At 22.2% G+C, this 19691-nt stretch overlaps 4 protein-coding genes across 13 annotated transcripts in view; 2 read left to right on the forward strand and 2 right to left on the reverse strand.

The window, feature by feature from the left end:
- Positions 1-4174, reverse strand: part of LOC122506251 (kinesin-like protein KIF12) — a 72185-nt gene extending 68011 nt beyond the window's left edge. For all 3 annotated transcript variants that reach the window (XM_043618542.1, XM_043618361.1, XM_043618619.1), the window contains exon 1: positions 4040-4174. The gene's annotated coding sequence lies outside the window, so the exon portion shown is untranslated. The remainder of the gene's footprint in view (positions 1-4039) is intronic.
- LOC122505935 (unconventional myosin IC) overlaps positions 1-11937 on the forward strand; it is a 34640-nt gene extending 22703 nt beyond the window's left edge. For 5 of the 6 annotated variants that reach the window (XM_043618255.1, XM_043617867.1, XM_043618097.1 and 2 more), the window contains 19 exons: positions 495-705; positions 1186-1301; positions 1610-1680; positions 1932-2140; positions 3481-3663; positions 4020-4226; positions 4557-4819; positions 5168-5337; positions 5810-5964; positions 6044-6172; positions 6499-6655; positions 6796-7027; positions 7410-7640; positions 9356-9515; positions 9679-9924; positions 10014-10229; positions 10829-10929; positions 11202-11308; positions 11558-11937. In XM_043618255.1, coding sequence (XP_043474190.1) covers positions 580-705; positions 1186-1301; positions 1610-1680; positions 1932-2140; positions 3481-3663; positions 4020-4226; positions 4557-4819; positions 5168-5337; positions 5810-5964; positions 6044-6172; positions 6499-6655; positions 6796-7027; positions 7410-7640; positions 9356-9515; positions 9679-9924; positions 10014-10229; positions 10829-10929; positions 11202-11308; positions 11558-11595 — 3117 coding nt within the window. In that variant the 5' untranslated portion in view covers positions 495-579 and the 3' untranslated portion in view covers positions 11596-11937. The remainder of the gene's footprint in view (positions 1-494; positions 706-1185; positions 1302-1609; positions 1681-1931; positions 2141-3480; positions 3664-4019; positions 4227-4556; positions 4820-5167; positions 5338-5809; positions 5965-6043; positions 6173-6498; positions 6656-6795; positions 7028-7409; positions 7641-9355; positions 9516-9678; positions 9925-10013; positions 10230-10828; positions 10930-11201; positions 11309-11557) is intronic. The other variant, XM_043618171.1, reaches the window with a different exon arrangement.
- LOC122506611 lies at positions 4107-19446 on the reverse strand. Of its 2 annotated transcripts, XM_043619023.1 has the most exons (3): positions 19222-19446; positions 13798-13983; positions 4107-4245 (listed from the first exon to the last, which is right to left on the reverse strand). In XM_043619023.1, the coding sequence occupies exons 1-2, from the start codon at positions 19319-19321 to the stop codon at positions 13817-13819; spliced, it is 267 nt and encodes an 88-aa protein (XP_043474958.1). In that variant the 5' UTR covers positions 19322-19446; the 3' UTR covers positions 4107-4245; positions 13798-13816. The 2 variants fall into 2 exon arrangements, with proteins under 2 accessions (XP_043474958.1, XP_043474881.1); XM_043618946.1 differs by lacking the exon at positions 4107-4245 and having other exon boundaries at positions 13681-13983.
- LOC122506490 (THAP domain-containing protein 1-like) lies at positions 14526-17866 on the forward strand. 2 transcript variants are annotated; one of them, XM_043618825.1, is made up of 6 exons: positions 14526-14761; positions 14979-15165; positions 15297-15348; positions 15424-15647; positions 16113-16310; positions 17539-17866. In XM_043618825.1, the coding sequence occupies exons 1-6, from the start codon at positions 14694-14696 to the stop codon at positions 17794-17796; spliced, it is 987 nt and encodes a 328-aa protein (XP_043474760.1). In that variant the 5' UTR covers positions 14526-14693; the 3' UTR covers positions 17797-17866. The 2 variants fall into 2 exon arrangements, with proteins under 2 accessions (XP_043474760.1, XP_043474679.1); XM_043618744.1 differs by having other exon boundaries at positions 14532-14761; positions 15297-15647.
- Positions 19447-19691: the final 245 nt, after the last annotated feature.

Genomic DNA, 19691 nt, shown 5'->3' on the forward strand with positions numbered 1-19691 from the left:
TTAGGTGAGAAAGTATCGCGCTCTTTTCTTCGATTAATTAACTCTAAAATTGAATGTAAAATATTTTTAGATAAATGATTAGTGGTATTTATTTATTTATATACATTTTCCACTCTCCTTTTTGGAATGATTTATTATTTTCATTTCGAAAAAGAAATAAAAACAATTATTTTATAAGTATTTAAATATTTTGTACAATCGATTAAAATTATAATAATAATAATTATTATAATGATAATGTAATAATATAATCTTCATACAGGGAATATTTTAATTTTTCTCTCATTTTGGCAAACAATATTATTAAATATTCAAGATATTTAATTTAAAATATTTTAAATATTTAAAAATGTATTATTTAAAATATTTCGTTCAATGAAAAATGAAAAGAATTAAATGCTTCGAAAATAATTGTTGCCAATCACAGAACACACTAAATTAATTAATTAATTATTATTTTTAATATAAAAAAAATTTTTTATTGTCTTTTTTAGTGAAGATACTGTTTCACCGGATTCGCCGGATAATTTTTCCGGTTTTAAACCGGAAGTTTACCCTGAAAAAAGACAATCAAAAACCATGGAAAGAGGATTACATGAAAGAGATCGTGTTGGAGTTCAGGATTTTGTTTTATTAGAAGACTACGAAAGTGAGGCAGCTTTTATTGAAAATCTACGTAGAAGATTTCGTGAAAATCTTATTTACGTGAGTAATTATTTTAGAAATTAAAATTATTCTCCAATTTTTGTAAATGGAAAAATTTTTGAATAAAAAAATTACTACAATAAAAAATATTCTTATTGAGCCGAATTAATTTTTTTTCTATTCAAATACATTTTATTTACTTCAAATAAATGTTATTTGCTTCAAATAAATTTTATCTACTTAATAAATAAATGTTTTATTTGCTACAGATAACTTTTATTTACTTCAAATAATTTTTACTTGCATTAAATTAATTTTGTTCAAATGAAATATTTGTTTGGAATAATTTTGTTTTGTCTCAAATAAATTTTTTACTTTTGTCAAAAAAATATCTTTAATTCGAAACAAATTTGTTTTGAAGAAATATTATTTAATTTAAATAAAACATGTTTCTGAATGTAATAACAGAAACAAAATTGAACTTGAAAAACTTGATTAAATTTATAAAAAAGAACTAAACAGAAATTGTTTTCATTACAGACCTACATTGGACAAGTACTAGTGTCAGTGAATCCATATAAGAAACTACCAATTTACGATCAGGAAACAATTGAATATTATCAAAGAAGAAATTTTTTTGAAACTCCTCCACACATGTAAGAAAATAATTAAATTAAAAATATTTTACATTTTTAGCTAAGATGAATATAGAATTTTTTAATATAGGGAAAATATTAAAGTTTTTTAATTTGAATTAATTTTGAAAGTGATAATAAATTAATTTCAGAAATTTACTATTATATTCAAAAGTTCTAAAGTGAAAAAATATTCAATTAAACTTGAGAATTTGCAAGTATTTTTTTAATTTAAAAATTAAAAATTTGTAATTTAAATTTAATTTCTAAATTGAAAAAAAAATATTTATAATTTCTCATTTAAATTTCTATTTGAATTTCTCTTGCAGATTTGCACTTGCAGATACCGCCTACCAATCACTCACAAAAGAAAATCATGATCAGTGTATTTTAATCTCAGGTAATGTTTACACAACTAACGAGAAATATCGAAAATAAAAGAAAGAAAGAAAAACAAGCAAATACAATAATTGTATTTAATTGTTTTTCATAATAAAAATAAGAAAAATCATAAATATAAATAACAACAATAATTGATAAGTTAAAAAAAATGTATCAACTTTATTTCTCTCTCGACGAAAGAAAAATACGTGAATAATTCAAAAAAGAAAGAGAAAAGTCCTATAAAATATCATTAATTAAACTTTACAGGTGAATCTGGGTCAGGAAAGACTGAGGCGTCGAAAAAAATTTTAGAATTTATAGCAGCTGCAACTGGACACAAGAAAAAAGTCGAAGCTGTAAATGTCAAATTGATTGGCAGTAATCCAGTTCTAGAAGCTTTCGGAAATGCGAAAACTAATCGCAACGACAATTCCTCCCGATTTGGAAAATATATGGATATTCAATTCGACTTTCATGTAAGTTAAATTCATTTATTTTTTAATTAACTAACTAAATTGTTAACTAACAAAGTAATTTATTCATTCATTATTAAAATAATTTATTCATTAACTAATAAAATAATTAACTAAAAAAATAATTTATTAATTAACTAACAAAATAATGTATTAATTGACTATCAAAATAATTTATTAATTAACTAACAAAATAATTTATTTATTAACTAACAAAATAATTTATTTATCAACTAATAAAATAATTAACTAGCAAAATTGCTATAAATTAATTTAATTTCAATTTATTAATTGACTATTGAAATAATTTACTAATAAAATTAGTAAAAATAAAAATTAAAACAATTTATGAATTAACTAATAAAATAATTAACTGATTGATAAATTAAATGGTTAATTAAAATTAATTTTTGTTTCTTGAAATAAAATTCCCCGCAGTCCATAAAGGACCATAAACAGGTAACAAAATCTTATAATTGTAATTAAATAATTACGTAAAAAATAAAAGCAAAGTAGTAATGCAATTTATTAATAGCAACAATCAATTTAAATATTTTCACGTAATAAACGAAGCACTATCGATTTAGGCACTCGGGAAACTGACTAGAAAACGGTAAACAGATTTTTATCACAATCGAATTGTTATTAATTTTCACAAATTGTTAATTAATTAATAATTAAGGAAATAATTAATTTAGGTAGTTTGTTAATTAACTAATTAAACAACTGACTAGTTAATCAATTGAACTAATTCAATATCTAGTTAATCAAATGTTTAATTAATTAAATAATTTTCTAGTTAATAAATTATTTAATTGGTTAATTAATTAGTTAGATAAGTAATTATATTATTTTTACAATAAAAGTAATATTAGTTACTTATTTTGTTAATATTCTTCTTAGTTAATTATTTTCCTTAATTATTTTTCTCAGTTAATTATTTTTCTTAGTTAATTATTTTCCTTAATTATGTTTCTTAGTTAATTATTTGCCTTAGTTAATTATTTTCCTTAGTTAATTATTTTTCTCAGTTAATAATTTTCCTGAGTTAATTATTTTCCCTAATTAATTATTTTTCTCAGTTAATTATTTTCATCAGTTAATAAAATTTTCTTAGATAATTATTTTTCATAGGGAATTATTTTTCTTAAATTTTTTTTTTTAGTTAATTACGTTTCTTAGTTAATTATTCGGCTTAGTTAATTATTTTTCTTAGCTAATTATTTTCCTCAGTTAATTATTTTTCTCAGTTAATTTCTTGAATTGATTAATTTAGAGTCGTAGTAATTAATTTGAGAGAAAAAATATTAATTTTACCAAACGGATTATTAATTAATTTACAGGGTGACCCGGTTGGTGGAAATATTCTAAATTATCTCTTGGAAAAGTCAAGAGTCGTTCATCAATCGACAGGAGAACGGAATTTCCATATATTTTATCAACTTTTATCAGGAGCAAATGACGACGTTTTACGTAATTTATACCTCAAACGTAATTTGGATACATACTACTATCTAAGTAGCGGGGTAAGATTTCAAAAATTTTCAAAAAGTTTATAATTAATTTTCAATTCATAATTTTCTTCTTCGAGAGGAAATTTTTCTTCTTTTTCATTTATGCAAATAATAGTCGAGAATTATTTTTAAATATAAAACAAAACAAAATTTATTTAATTATTTATTCAATTTAGACGCGGGCAAAAATAAAAAATAGAAAAGAAAAATTGTTTCCATTAAAATAATAAAAACAGAGAAATTAATTCTCTCCTCATGAAAGAATTATTTCTTTATTTGTGTTTTTGAAAAAAGAAAAATTTTCCCCAAAAAAGAGAATAATTATATGAAAAATAAAAAGAATAATAAAATGAAAATAATAATTTTAGACTAAAGGTGCAATAGATACCATCGACGATGCTAGTCAATACAGAGAAGTGATTGAGGCCATGAAAGTAATGGAAATCTCTCAACAAGAACAAGATGATCTTTTTGCAATTGTCGCTTCTGTTTTACACGTGGGAAATGTTGGTTTCACTGAAACTGAGGGTGTTGCCACTATTCTCAAACCAGCCTCAGTCGAAGCTGTCTCCAAGGTAAATTAATATTTCCCATCTAGAACAAAAAATCAAAATAATTAAATAACAATTATAAATGTCACATAAAGTAGACAGTAAATATTTCTATAATTATTGTCAAAAAATATTTCAAATTCAAAATAATCTGATAGAAAATAAAATTTTTCCTTCTCAAAATTATTTTCTGAATAAAATTGAAAATTTAGATAAATAGAAATTCGTACTAATTATTTGGAAATTGTAGGAAACGAAAATTCAGACGAATAAAAGTTTGAATAAGGAAAAATTCGAATAAATAAAAAAAGGGTTCGAATAAAAATACGAATAAATGAAAATTTTCTTTTCCAGTTATTAGGATGTGACGGGAGGGATTTGGCGAAGGCGTTTACTCATCGCACAATAGACGCACACGGCGATGTTGTAATTACACCATTAAACAGAGAATTGGCCATTTATGCTCGCGATGCATTGGCAAAGGCAGTTTACGATAGATTATTTACGTGGCTAGTGACCCGACTCAATAAATCCCTACAACCTTTAACAAAAAATCAACGAACAGTAGTTATGGGAATTTTGGATATCTATGGTTTCGAAATATTCCAAAAAAACAGGTCACTTTAAATTCAAACCAAATTTAATAAAACTTAAATTCAAAATTATTTCGTGGTACAAAATTTCTATCTCAAAAAAAATATTTCAAAAAAATTATTATACAATTGAAAAAAAACAAAATAATAATAAAATAACAAAATAAAATTATTTTGCACCGCAAAATAATTTTTATAATCTGTCAGAAATTATTCTAATAATTGAAAAAACGAAACAAAATAATAATAATAAATACAAATAAAATTATTTTGTACCACAAAATATTATTGACAAATATTATTGAATACTATTGACAAAATTATTATAAAATCGAAAAGAAAAGAAAATAATGAAATTTTTGTAATTTTCAGTTTCGAGCAGTTTTGCATTAATTTCTGTAATGAAAAATTACAACAACTTTTTATTCAATTGACATTAAAATCGGAGCAAGAGGAATATTTAAGAGAAGGAATCGAGTGGGAGCATATTCATTATTTTAATAATAAAGTTATCTGTGATCTCATTGAAGAAAAGTACAAAGGTATTTTTTATCTGAAATTAAAAAAAAATCTTTTGCAATTTTTAGAAATAATCAATTAATTTATCACTGTTTTTTGTATTTAAATAATTCCATTCTACAACTTTTTGATAAGAATAGATTTTGAAAAAGAATTTTTAGTTAAAATTTGAAAAAAATATTTGAAGAATTGAATGAATTGCAATTCTAATCTTTAAGAAGTAATTAAATTTCAAAAGGTATTGTAAGTATTTGGAAATTTTAATTCCTCGTCGACAAATAAATAAGTATTCAAATATTTATTAAACAAAAATTAATTTTTACTTTTAAAAATTGTTTTGAAATATAATCGTATTTTAGATGAATTATATTTCGAATATATTTCGATTATATTTTTCTAAAAAATAATAAAAAATAGAAAATATTTATAAATTAAAATTGCAATATATCGAAATTTCAATAAAATTTCAATAAATCGAAATAAATATTTTTTCAGGAATTATATCTCTAATGGATGAGGAATGTTTACGGCCCGGTGATCCAACTGACATGAGTTTTCTCGAAAAATTAAATTCCAATTTAAATAGTCATCCGCATTATATCAGCCACATGAAAGCTGATATTCAGACTCAAAAAATTATGGGTCGCGACGTAAGAATTGACATAAAGAAAAGAATATTTTTCATTCGAGTCAAAGAAATATCTTTAAATAATAAAAATTCTTTTTCAGGAATTTAGATTAGTTCATTATGCTGGAGACGTTACGTACAATGTACGAGGATTTTTGGAGAAAAACAATGATCTCTTGTTTCGCGATTTGCGCGAAGTTATGTCCCATACGACGAATTCAATAATAAAGGTAAATCTCCAATTACTATAAATTTCATTCGCATAATTGTAAATTATTTTTCAAAAGTGTTTCAAAAATTGGATCTACAATTTTTGAAATTTAGTTTGAAAATTTTATTTTACAAATTGTAATTTTGATAATTTAGTTTAAATTATAATTTTACAAATTACGCTAAATTTTAATTGTTTTAAAAAAATTTAATTGTTTAATTTTACAAATTGTAATTTTAAATTCACTTTAAAAGTTGAATTTCAAAAATTATAATTTTTTTCTCCTTTGAAAGTGTAATTTCGTCCAATTATGCAAAAATAAACGTTTTCTTTTTCTCCAAACAGACAGTTTTCGATGTCAAGAAGGATTTATGCAGTAAAAAACGACCAGAAACGGCAATAACACAATTCAAGAACAGTTTAAATAATCTCGTTGATATTTTAATGGGAAAAGAACCGTCTTACGTTCGATGTATAAAACCAAATGATTTTAAAATGTCGAGTAAGTGATTTCTTATCTAATAATAATTCAATAATTTGGAATACAAAATAAACATTTTTTTTGTTTTAAAATTATTGAAGAACAAAATTATAAATTGAAAATTATAATTTAATTTTTAATGGAATTTGAAAATTTTACAGATCAATTTAATGACAAAATTGTTTTACACCAAGTCAAATATTTGGGATTAATGGAGAATTTACGAGTTCGAAGGGCTGGTTTTGCGTACAGAAAACCTTACGAACAATTTTTGCAACGTTACAAATCACTTTGCTCAGAAACATGGCCTCATTATGATGGCACTGCGAAGGACGGTGTTCAAACTTTAGTTCGACATTTGGGTTACGATTGTGATGATTATCGAATGGGCAAGTAAGCGACAACAAATTTTCCTCTCTTTTGAAATTGAATTTTCAATTTTAATTCTCATTTCTCGAATTTAATTTCTTTGGAAAGTTGTATTTATTTAGTATTTTTAATTAATAACACAAATTTATTTATGAAAAAATAAGTATTAAATAAATATTAAATAATTATATTAAATATTGAACAAATATTAAATATAGAATCAATATTAATTATTGAATCAATATTAAATATTAAATAAATGCAGTAAATATTTTTTGTTAATATTTTTACAAAAAAATATTTCTGCACAATTCCAAAGGAAAATTCTAAGAAATAGAAATTATTGATAAAAGAAGAATAATTAATTGAAAAATTGTAAAAAGCGAAAAAATGTAATTTCTTTCAGCACAAAACTATTTATACGCTTTCCTAAGACTCTCTTTGAAACGGAAGATGCCTTCCAAATGAAGAAGCATGAGATCATTGCAATTATCCAAAGCAAATGGAAAGGTTTATTGCAACGACGAAAATATCTCGAGATGAGAAAGGCTGCGATAACAATACAGAAGAATATTCGCAGGTGGCAAGCTAAACGCGAAGCAGAAAGAAGAAGAAAGGCTGTGATAATTATTCGAAGGTGAGAATCTGCAAAAAAAAATGAAAGAAATATTTAAAATCTCAAAATAATTTCTAAACTAATTTTTAAAAAAGACTTTTCTTAAATATTAAAATTTCAATAATTTACCAAAAACGATAAATATGCCGGTAAAAATTAAATAAATAATAATAAAAGATTTATCAAAATTTCTAAATTTTTCATTCTCTATAATATCGATTTACATTTTTTCAATAATTTCCGATTCAAAATTTAAAATAATGTACTTATTGAATAATAAATTTTTATTATTTTCAAAATATTCAAAATTATTTGAAATTTGAATATTCAATTATTTTGAAATATTTTAATAAAATACTTCGCAATTTTCAATTAATCTCATAAATAATAAAATTATTTGCAGGTACTTTTGTAATTTTCAACTATTTTCAAAAATAATAAAATTCTTTGCAAAAATTCAACTATTTTCAAAACAATTAAAAAAAATTCTCGAAAAAAATTAAATTTCGAAAATAATTGAATTATTATCAAGAATTTTATGATCTACAAGTTTTGAACGTTAAAATAAAAGAAATATAGTCAATGAAAAATATTTTCATAAACTACTGATTGCAAAAAAAAAAATTAGAAACTTAAATTTTACATTTAGAAACTTTATAATTATAATTAATTCTTTTTATAGAGAAGCAAAATTATGTAATCCAAATTTAATTTAAAGAAGAAATAGATAAATTTCGATCAAAAGTTTAGCAAAATTCCCTTGAAATTATCGAGTTCCTTCGAAGAATTAAATTAAAATTATTAAACAAATACAATTGCTTTAACAATCTTTTATTAACATTCGATTGAAAATAATTAAATTTCTGTGAAGAATACTATTAATTATGAAAATTATTGAATTCCTCCAAAGAATTTTATTATTTATGAAAATAATTCAATTATTTAGAAGAATTTTATAAAAAGATTTTTAAATAATTACATTTTTTTGAGGAATTAATTAAAATTTGTATTGAAATTGAAAATAATTAAATTCCTACAAAGATTTTTATTAAAATTTCTAAAAATAATTGAATTCTTATGAGAAATTTTATTAAAATTGTATTAAAAATAAAATTCAATTCTTGCTAAGAATTTTATTATTTATGAGAATAATTTAATTTTTAACAAGAATATTATTTTTTTAGAAAACAAAATAAAATCCTTTGGAGGAATATAATAAAAATTGTATTAATTAAATAAATATAGAAAATATGGAAAATAATTGATTTCCTGGGAAAAATTCTATTATATTTGAAAATAATTAAATTCCTTTGAATGAAAATATTATTTAGAAAAATATTTGTATTTTTGCTACAAATTTTATTATTTATAAAAGTAATTATTAATGAAAACAATTTAATTTTAGCAAAAAATTCTATTATTAAAAAAAATAATTGAATTGCAGCAAAGAATTTAGTTATTTATGAAAATAATTTAATTCCTTCGAAAAAGTTTATTATTAATAAAAACAATTTATTTCTCGCAAAGAATTTTATTATTTAAAAAAATAATTGAATTTTAGCGAAGAATTTTAATTATTTATAAAAGTAATAATTGAATTCTGTCAAAGAATTTTAATTACAATTTTTTGAATATAATTGAATTCTTTAGAGGAATTTAATTAAAATCGAACAGCGCATTTGCTGGTATAATAATTATTTTTCAGAAATAAATAATCAATTTTTTTGAAATTAAAGATTCATTAATGGATTCATCACCAGAAATGGATCGCCAAACGGTGACAATGAGGCATTCATTGAACTCGCCAAATGTCAGTGGCTAATAAGACTTTCAAAAAAATTGCCAAAAAATGTTTTAGACAACAGTTGGATGCCCTGTCCTCACACTTGTCGAGAGGTAATCGATCCTATTAACTGTAATTAACAATAATTAATTAAATTCAACAAAAAGAACTATTTTTTCAACAATTAATTCAATTTAAAATTAATTTAAATTCAATTCAAAATAATTTAATTAATTAAATTAAAAAAAAGGGGAAGTATAAAAAATAATTTTGCAGGCATCGGAACACTTGAGACACATTCACAAAAGGTGGTTGGCAAGAAAATACAGATTGTCCCTATCGAAAGCAGATAAAGAACAATTTGAACTAAAAATTCTCGCCGAGAAACTCTTCAAGAATAAAAAGAAATCCTACGCAAGAAGTTTAGGACCTAAATTTGAAGTTGATCGATTGGGCGAAGATTTAAGAGCTCTCAAACAAGTTTTTGTCGCCAATATTATTCCAAGTGGTGAGAGTATAATGGTAAGAAAGATGTTTTTCTTTTCGCATATAAATTAATTGAGCGTCTTTGGATTCAAATTTTAGAAAATAATATTTGAAAATAATTTCAGTATGCGACACCAGTCATTAAATATGATCGTCACGGTTATAAGCCGAGGGAAAGGGTTTTAATTTTAACCGAAAAGGCTGTTTACATATTGGACACAATTAAAACATTTAAATTGAAACATAGACTGCCTTACAAATCAATCGAGGAATTGGTCGTTACTGCAGAGTCTGATAATTTGTTGATTGTCAGGATACCGGCCGATTCGAAAAAGGACAAGGTATTTTTAAATATTATTTCTCATTTTATCAAATTTACAATTAATTCTGAATGAAGAATTAATTTCATTAACTGAATTCGAAAATTTGGAATTTTCCTTGGTAAATAAATTTGGAATTTTATTTTTTAAATAAATGCAGTATTTTAGTTTCTGAAGTTAAAATTTTATTTAGTAAATAAATTTAGAAGTTTTTTTTGGAAATTGAATTTAAAATTTTAGTTCGTAAATAAATTTAGAATTTTGAGCGATAGTAAAATTTGGAATTTTGTTTGGTACCTAAATAAATTTATTATTTTAGTTTCTGAATTTAAAATTTTACTTTGTGAATAAAATTAGAATTTTTGTTGGTAAATAAATTTAGGATTTTTGTTGGTTAATAAATTTATAATTTAACTTTGTACATATATTTAAAATTTTAGTTTCTGAATTAAAAATTTTACTTCTTAACTAAATTTAGAATTTTAATTTGTAAATAAATTTAGAATTTTAGTTTCTAAATAAATTTTCAATTAATTTAATACCAAAAAGTTTTTTTTGAATTTAATAAAATGAAAATTAATCTTGACAAATAAGTAAATAAAAATAATTTTTATTTCAAGGGCGATTTAATTTTGGAGGTTCCTCACATAATAGAAGCTTTAACGAAAGCCATTGATATTACTAGTAATCCCGAAATTCTCAATATCGTCAATAAAGAATCGTAAGTAGCTTTTAACCGTCGTAATGAAATTAATTACAAAAAAATCACAATAATAATAAAATAGTAGTTATTGTCTAATAATTGTAAATAATTACTATTGAGAATTCATTTTCGTGTAATTAATTGCAATAATAAAGTGAATAACAATTTAATTTTTCAAGTCAATTAATTAATTAATCAATTAATGAATTAACTTAAAAAATTAAAATCAGATTGAAAAAAAATACTTTTTATAATAACTGATTTTTCTAAATCATCCACTATTTTTTTAGAGTGTCACACAAACTAGTCAGTGGAAAGGAAGGTATTATAGAATTTAAGACAGGTTCGACACCGGCAATTAGTAAATGTAGACAAAATGGTCATCTGCTTGTAGTAAGTACGTGTTTTTACTAAAATTAGAATCCTTTCTCCCTCCCCAGTAAATTAACTGAAAATAATAAATAATTTAATTTTTTGTTGATCAAGAAATATTTTAAGAAAAAATTTTGTAGCCAAAAATTTGAATTTTTGTCTAAAAGAGGTTTTTATATTTTTATGACTCAAAATTTTAAAAAAGAATCAAAACAAAAAACCTAAACAACTACCTATTAAAATAATGAAGTAAATAATTATTTCATTTTTGCAGGTAGTGTCACCTTAGAAAAATCCGAAGGAGGCTTATGACGAAAAATACAAGAAAAAAAATTGTTAATTCTATAAATATTACCTAGTACTTAATGAAAAAAGCGCACATGCTTAAAAAATCTGCATGTCAACCAACGAATCATTTTTTTTGTGATTTATAATAAAGTAGACTATTAAAAATAATATATATTATTAAAATATTAAGACACCGAAGGTATGTTAATAATATTTTTCTTCAAATTCAACTAAAGTCTTCCAATAGACTGACCTTCAAACTGCTTTTAAATATAATTAATTAATTATTAATAATTAATAATTAACAATTAACAATATGATAATTGTTAAAGTTAAAAGAAATAAATTCATCCCTAACGATATTAATATATTGGTAAAAATTATTACCATATTCATAGTAAAAAACACTAATATATATATTTTATTTATATTTTTTAATTCGAGAAATTTATTCTTTTAATAAATAAATATTTATTTATATAATACATTCCTAAATCTATTATATAAATAAATCTAATAATTTTTAATAGTTTTAAAACTTTTAAGATTTTTTATTTTTTTAATCAAATTATCTTTTGATAACTTTTCTTTACTGTTTAATTTTCTTGTTAAAAAAAAATAAATATGTTAATAATTTATAAATAAAATATATATAATTGAATCGAAAAAATTCTTTCAACGAGGAAAAAATGCACTGTGCCATTTAATGGAAAAAAATATTTAAAAAGTTCTTTTTAGTTTTCCATAAGTAACAGAAAAATTACGCTTGGTATGCAGTTAAAATTATTTATGTAAAGAAATTCTATATTTTGACGCTTTTATCAAGCAGAATATTCTTTATCATCAACTAATGTACAATATTAATTATAGAGAATTGTGAAAATAAACTATTTTTTTTCCTATTTCCGAAATTTGTTTTCCTTTCTCCTTTTTTCCAGCGTTGATTAATTAAATAAAATACTTTTCATAGTAAAGAAAATACGACGCAATTTTAGAGAACGTAGTTTCGGTGGATAAGAATTGCGTTTTTTATATAAAATTATGTTCCAAAAGTTTTGAACGTTCAAATTAAGGAAAATTTATTTATTTCTTCTTCAAATTTTCAATTTATTTACTATAATAAAGAATTTTATTGCAATTTTTTTTAAATAATTGAATTCTTTCAAGAAATTCTATTAATAAATACAATTGTATTGAAAATAATTAAATTCCTGCGAAGAATTTCATTATTTATGAAAATAATTGAATTCTTAAGAAAAATTTTATCAAACTGTAGAAAATAATTGAATCCTTTTGAAAAATTTTATTGAAAATTTTAAAAATAATTGAATTACTTTCGAGAAATTTTATTAAAATTTTAGAAAATAATTGAATTCTTGAGAGAAATTTTATTTAAATTATATTAAAAATAATTCAGTTCTAGAGAAAAATTTTAGAAAATAATTCAATTCTTGAGAGAAATTTTATTAAAATTATATTAAAAATAATTCAATTCTAGGGAAAAATTTTATTATTTCTAAAAATAATTGAATTCTTTTAAACAAACCTACTAAAAAAATTTAAAAATCATTGATTTCTTTTGAGAAATTTTTTAAAAATTGTATTGAAAGGAATTGATTTGTTGTGAAACATTTTTATTAAAATTTTATAAAATGATTATATTCTTGGGAAGAATTGTATTACAATTTTAAAAAATTGAATTCTTTTAGAGAATTTTATTATTTACGAGAATAATTGAATTCTTGTATAGAATTTTACTAAAGTTTTTGAAAATAATTCAATATGTAATTGAATTATTTTCAAAAATTTTATTACTTATATGCAAATTGATAATTGAATTCTTACGAAGAAATTTAATGTAATTTTTAAAAAATATTCTTTTGTCTCGGAAGAAGTTTATTAAAATTGAAAATCATTAATTTTAATTTTGTTCCAAAATTTTTTAATAAGACTATTTTAATGAAAAATATTTCGTTCATTTGAACATTCAAAACTTGTCGATCAACATAAAATTATTACTTATTCATAATATTTTCATATTAATTTTATATTTTTGTCTTTTTCAGTTTTAGATAAAAATGAATTTTTTCCAGTTAATAAAATTCACAATTTCGAAGTAATTTTTGTAATAATTATTTATTATTTAAATAAACTCTATAAATCATTGTCCTTTTTTCCCTCCATTTTCTCATCGATGAAAAATTATTTTAACGTAACAATACTTACATTATTATACAAAAAATTATCATTTTTTCGTCGATTCGGATTTTTTCTTATTAGTTAACGACATTTTTCCATCCATTGCTTTTTCTCTCAATTCATTTTCCATCGCTGTATTTACAGTCTTTGAAATTATTTTCTTCAACCTGTGTGCTTCTTGGAATTTTGCTTTTTTGGATTGGATTGGCGCATCTGAAAAACATATTTTTCATTAGTAATAAATAATAAATAATAAATAATTTTAGGGGAAAAATAATAATAAATTCATAATTTCTCTATTTCTCAACGATTTCTATTTCTATTTTTTTCTAGTTTTCTTTTGAAATAATTAATTAATAATTATTGTTTTTTCTATTTCTGTTTTCTTCCCAAATAATTAATTTTATTAGTAATAAATAATTTCAGGGGAAAATAAATAATAATTAATTAATTTTCTATTTCTAGTTTTTTCCAATATTAATTAATTAATAATAAAAAAACATTTTTTTTTTTGGAAATATTCTGTAAAAATTGCAAATAAATCAATAGAAGTAAAAAAGAAAAAAAATTGATTGAAATATTTTCTCTAAATAAAATTGCGATTTAAATTTTTGCGCTTCGAGTTCGCGATTCAACCGTGTACTATGCGAAATGTAAAAGGTAGCGTTCATTATCATATCACCAAGCGCAACACAGCGAAATCCACTCGAGGGTCTTTGAAACTGATAATTCCAAATCGCTTTAAATATAAAATTCTTAAATTCAACTTTCCCATCTACAATCGAATTGAATAATCAAAATATTTCATGTTTATGGAGTTATTTACACGACGACGAAAGCAAAATTTCAACTCAATACGCAATTTATTCATTGTACACATCAGAGTTAAGAGGGAAAAGAAGTGAGGAAAAAAAACAAACAAAATGGGAGTCTGTAGTGCAGAAGGATGTCAAAATAAAAGTTACAAAGACTGTATGCTCTCATTTCATAGGCAAGTGTTAACTCTTTGATAATAATTTACAACAGAGTGATCCATTTTTAATAACCTTGCTCATATCTTTTTTTTTCTAAATATAATATTGAAATTGTAAATTTTCTTCCCTCCATTGTTCAAAATTTATCTCGTTCTTCATAAAGAAAAAAAAAAGAAAATGGAAAATTCCAAAAAATGTTTCACTTTTTTCCCCTTCTCTCCTTTCTCTCGACAGTTTTCCACTAGAGGACCCTATCAGATTAAAAAAATGGCTCCAAGCAATAAACAAGGAAAGTTGGACACCCAAAAAGGAGCATCGCGTTTGCAGTATTCATTTTCAGCCAGATGATTTTCGAAGCAGTGGGAAACGAAAGAGACTTCGAAAGGAGGCAATTCCGTGTCTTAATTTACAACCAACTGGCGTTAGTATTTTTTTTACTTTTCCATTTTTCATTTTTGAAAGTAAATAAGAATAAAATGAATTTTTCCTAAAAATGTTGACATTTTCGTTTTTTTTTTTGTCAAAAAGTGTTTTGAATTTTTTTTCTTCAAGGTGGATAATACCGCAGAAATGACAACAAGTTCAAGTGTAAAGACAAATAAAAGTGAGACTATTATCTGCACAACAACTGAAAACGATGATAAGAATAATATATTGAAACTAGATTTTTCCAATTTAGTGATTAAAAAAGAAACGGATGTAACGCCAATAAAGCAAGTAACGAGCGAAAAGCAAAAAATAATAAAACAAGAGGTGAAAAATATAATGGCAGTCAATCTTTTGCGTAATGTCAAAACAAAGGGGAACGTGAAAATGATTCTCTGCAAACGTGGTCCAAATCTCGATGCTGGAACAAGTGGAAGTTCAAAGATTACTCAAAATATCACAACAGACACAAAAATGGTTAATTTTCATCACATTTTTCGAATCAAAATTCAATTATTAATAACACGAAATATATTTTCTCAAAGGATCATAAATTTATTCATAAATATTTAGAAATTCATTTATTTACTAAATAAATTTTATTTTCATTATATAATTAAATTTATTTACAGTAACTAAATAAATTTACTTTGATAAAGTTCACAACGTTAATCATCAACGATTGAAAGAAAATAAATATTTTCCTCGCCAAAAAATAAAAATAAAATATGTTTACAAATTTTTTTTTTCGGCAAAAAAGTATAAAAAAGAAAAATATTGTTTCTTCTAAATCGTTGATTACAAACGTTCATCTTTATCTAGAGACATAAATTTATAAAAAGTTAATAATAATTTTCATATTATTAACATTTTAATTAAATGAAAAATAATATTGAAAATTATTTCAAGTGAAGAAGAAATTAATTTTTCGCTTTCCAACAGATATTACCGACAATGAAATTAAATTCAAAGCAAGAAATCATGAGACTAAGAACAAGTAATGAAGAACTTTTGAAGAAAGTTAAAAATCTGGAGAAATTGGTGACAATTAATGATAAACTTACAGAAAGAGTCAAGTACCTAGAGAAATTAGTACAAGATTTACAAACAAAAAATAAAGTGGAAACCAAAAATGATGAGGTAAGAATAATTGTAAATGACAAAATTCTAATCGAACGAGAAAAAAATAAAATTATCCCTCTCCTTCTTTTGCTATAACTAACGGCACAATTTTGAAAAAAAAAACAATCGATCACAATTTATTTTTTTAAATTAATTTCTGACAAATATTATTTGACAAAAATTAAGAAATAATTTTAATGAATTTCGAACTTATTTTCAATTTGATAATTCGGTAAAAAATTAATTCGACAGGGTTTCTAGGTTTTTACAAATTTTCCCTATAGCAAAATTCAATCATTTTCATTCATAAATTAAACATTAATATTTAATCAACATTAATGAAAATGAATTATTTTTGAATATAATTTTTCGATTCGTCAAAAATACGATTATATTGGAAAACAATTTTTAAAATGAACTAAATTTAATTCTTTCAAATATAAAATTAATTGCAATGAAATTTGACAAAACTTTTAAATGTTTCAATTTTTAGAATTATTCTCGAGAATTCAATTATCTTGAAAACAAAAATTTAATTACAAATTGTTTTTATAAGAATTGAATTTCTGGAAAGGATTTTACTATTTATAAAAATAATTGAATTATTGCGAAGAATTTTATTATTTATGAAAATAATTGAAATGTTTCATAGAATTTATTAAAATTTTAAGAAATAATTAAATTGTTATGAAGAATTTTATAGGAATATTTAAAAATAATGAAATTTTTTCGAGAAATTCAATTATAGTTGTTTCGAAAATAATTGAATTCTTTTAATTTTTTTTTAACGAATATATTTAAAAATTGCATTGAAAGTAATTTAATTTTTATATAGAATTTTTTAAAAATATTTTGAGAATAATATTGAATTATTTTTAGAGAATTTTAAATTCTGGTTGAAATTGAATTTTATGGAAATTTTTGAAAATAATTAAATTCTTTCGTGTAATTTTATTTAAATTGGATTAAAAATTATTTAATCCCTGCAAAGAATTTTAGTATTTGTAAAAATAGTTTATGTCAAAAAATTATTAATGTTCAAAAATTTAAAAATTGAATATCATTCTGAGTTTAGTACTAAAAAAAATTCCCTGTTGAATTAAAAATATTTTTGTTAAAAAATATCCCTGAGAAATTTTTATTTGAAATTGAAAAAATCTCTAGTTCTTTATTTTTAATTTTTTTTAAAATATATTTTTCTGCTTTTAATTTTTTACATTAAATTAATTTTCATTCCCAATTACAGATATCGACTGATCAAAAGCTAAAAGGCCAAATCGTTGGAATTCCGAGAACCGAATTTTCCGTTTATTCACTACAAAAATACGTTGACAGTGATCATTGTTACAGTAGTTCACCAAAAACATTAAAACGAAAGATATTGACAGGTTTGGAGGGTTTACGTGAGAAAAAAAAGAAAGTTAACACTTGGCAAAGACGTATCTCAAGAACGGCCATCAAACACGATAAAATAAAACGAATCGTCAAAGATTCACCCGATTAAAAATCAATCGACAGAGCAAAAAAAAATAATTAAAATATCCAGTGATAAACTTGATTAATTTCAATTAGAAGAAAAATTTTAAAAAATTTTTATTTTCTTTTTTTTAAATCAATATGATTGATATTACAAATATATTCAATTCTCTTTATTTGAAAATTAATCTAGAAATTAGAAATTTATTGTTCGTTATGAAATTAAAGTTTATTCTATATTTTTTTTATATATAAATATATTATCTGAATTTAAAAAATATATTATACATAGTCGAAATTGGCAATATTATCCATAGTATAAAAAAATAGTTTCAATTCTATTTTTCTTTAAATTATCAAGTTGAAAGAATTGATATTTTAAATTGAAAAATATATAAATGTTTTCTAAATGTTTCTCATGAGAAATATTTGGCTTTAATTGTAAACATATTTGACTGTTAGATTAATAAGAATTTTTTTATGAAATTGATACGGAAAAATATTGTAATATAAATTTTCAATATTCAAAAAGATTCATTTTATTGAATATTGGAGACAAAAATAAAGTAACAATAATAAGCCAAGTATTTCTTTAATAAAATATATACAATCTAAACTAATATTAAAAAAATAATGAGCATTTGATAAACAAACTATATTGTTTATCATAAATATATATAAAATAGAAGACTTGAATATATTGTGTGAAATATTTGAATTTCAAAAAAAACATTTTTATCCAAATTTAATTCAATTTTTTCCAAATTTAATTTTTTTGAAATTCAATTGTTAATTTAAATTGACAAAATAGTTGAAAAACATTTTAATTTCAAAAAAATTAAATTTGTATTAAAACAATACAATTTTTCCAAAATAAAACACTTTTCCAGGAATTAAAAAAAGCAACAAAATTTGTACAAAATGTCATAATTAGGTTCCATGTAGATTTTGTGATTTAATTATCAGCACATTAAATTTGTCAACAATTATTAATACAATTATAAGTGAAATAGAATTCATTGCAAAGAGAACTGTGTTTATTTACCCCAATTACCTTAATTCTTAATATCAAAAACCGAAATAATGTTTCCGTTAAAAATAATTTTTAATTACGAAAAATTGTCATAAAGAATTTTTCGAATTTTTATAAAAATCTTTTCATAAGAATGATAAGAATCAACAAAGTAGTAAAAAAAAGAGTTTTAATTACTTCCAGTAATCAATAACTAATTGATTTTGTGATATTTCTAATTAAAAGTCAACTTTGATTTCGGATTTCAAAAAAAACTTTTTATAGGTTATGTTCGAAAATACTCTGCGCCGCGAAATATATATTCAACAAAAAAATGAAAATATTAACTATACAAAACTATTGTTGGTTCAAGGTCATGAAGTGCAAAGGAAGAAAAGAAAATGCGTAGATTAGATGAAATATTATATATAATTAACTCACTTCCTCTTCGTTGGGATGCTGGACCTTTTTGTTTTTTTGACGCTTTAGTTTTCACAGAAGCCGGTGTTTTCGTCTTTACTTTTAACTTTCCCTGAGCCATTATTTAATCTTTGTTACAAATTTTACTTTCACACAAAAAATCAATGTAATTGTTGTAAATTATAACCTAATAATATAGGATGTTCACACGTGCGGTGATGATGGTGTCAAAATAAAAATGAATTTTCCAACAATGCCGGATGAAGAATCACAAGAATGTTTTTAATTAGCGACGCCCATTGGTCGTTCACGTGTTATTCCAACATCGTCAGCCAATCAGGCGTCACGTATTAACAATTTACACTTGGCGCGAAACAAATGTAATTTTGAATCTCAAATGCAAAAAAAAAAATGAAAAATTCAATTAATAATATAATTGAAACAATAAAAAATATTAATTATTTTTACAGCAGACGAAAAATATTATTTTT

Source organism: Leptopilina heterotoma, unplaced genomic scaffold (genome assembly GCF_015476425.1).
Source record: "Leptopilina heterotoma isolate Lh14 unplaced genomic scaffold, ASM1547642v1 Lhet_0, whole genome shotgun sequence".
Lineage (NCBI taxonomy): Eukaryota > Metazoa > Arthropoda > Insecta > Hymenoptera > Figitidae > Leptopilina > Leptopilina heterotoma.

Coding starts and splice junctions, on each gene's coding strand:
- LOC122506490 (XM_043618744.1), top strand. CDS start 14,694: ATGGGAGTCTGTAGTGCAGAAGGATGTCAAAATAAAAGTTACAAAGAC. Junction 15,166..15,296: donor TTAATTTACAACCAACTGGC/GTTAGTATTTTT, acceptor TTTTTCTTCAAG/GTGGATAATACCGCAGAAAT. Junction 15,648..16,112: donor TCACAACAGACACAAAAATG/GTTAATTTTCAT, acceptor GCTTTCCAACAG/ATATTACCGACAATGAAATT.
- LOC122506611 (XM_043619023.1), bottom strand. CDS start 19,321: ATGGCTCAGGGAAAGTTAAAAGTAAAGACGAAAACACCGGCTTCTGTG. Junction 13,984..19,221: donor AGCATCCCAACGAAGAGGAA/GTGAGTTAATTA, acceptor TATGTTTTTCAG/ATGCGCCAATCCAATCCAAA.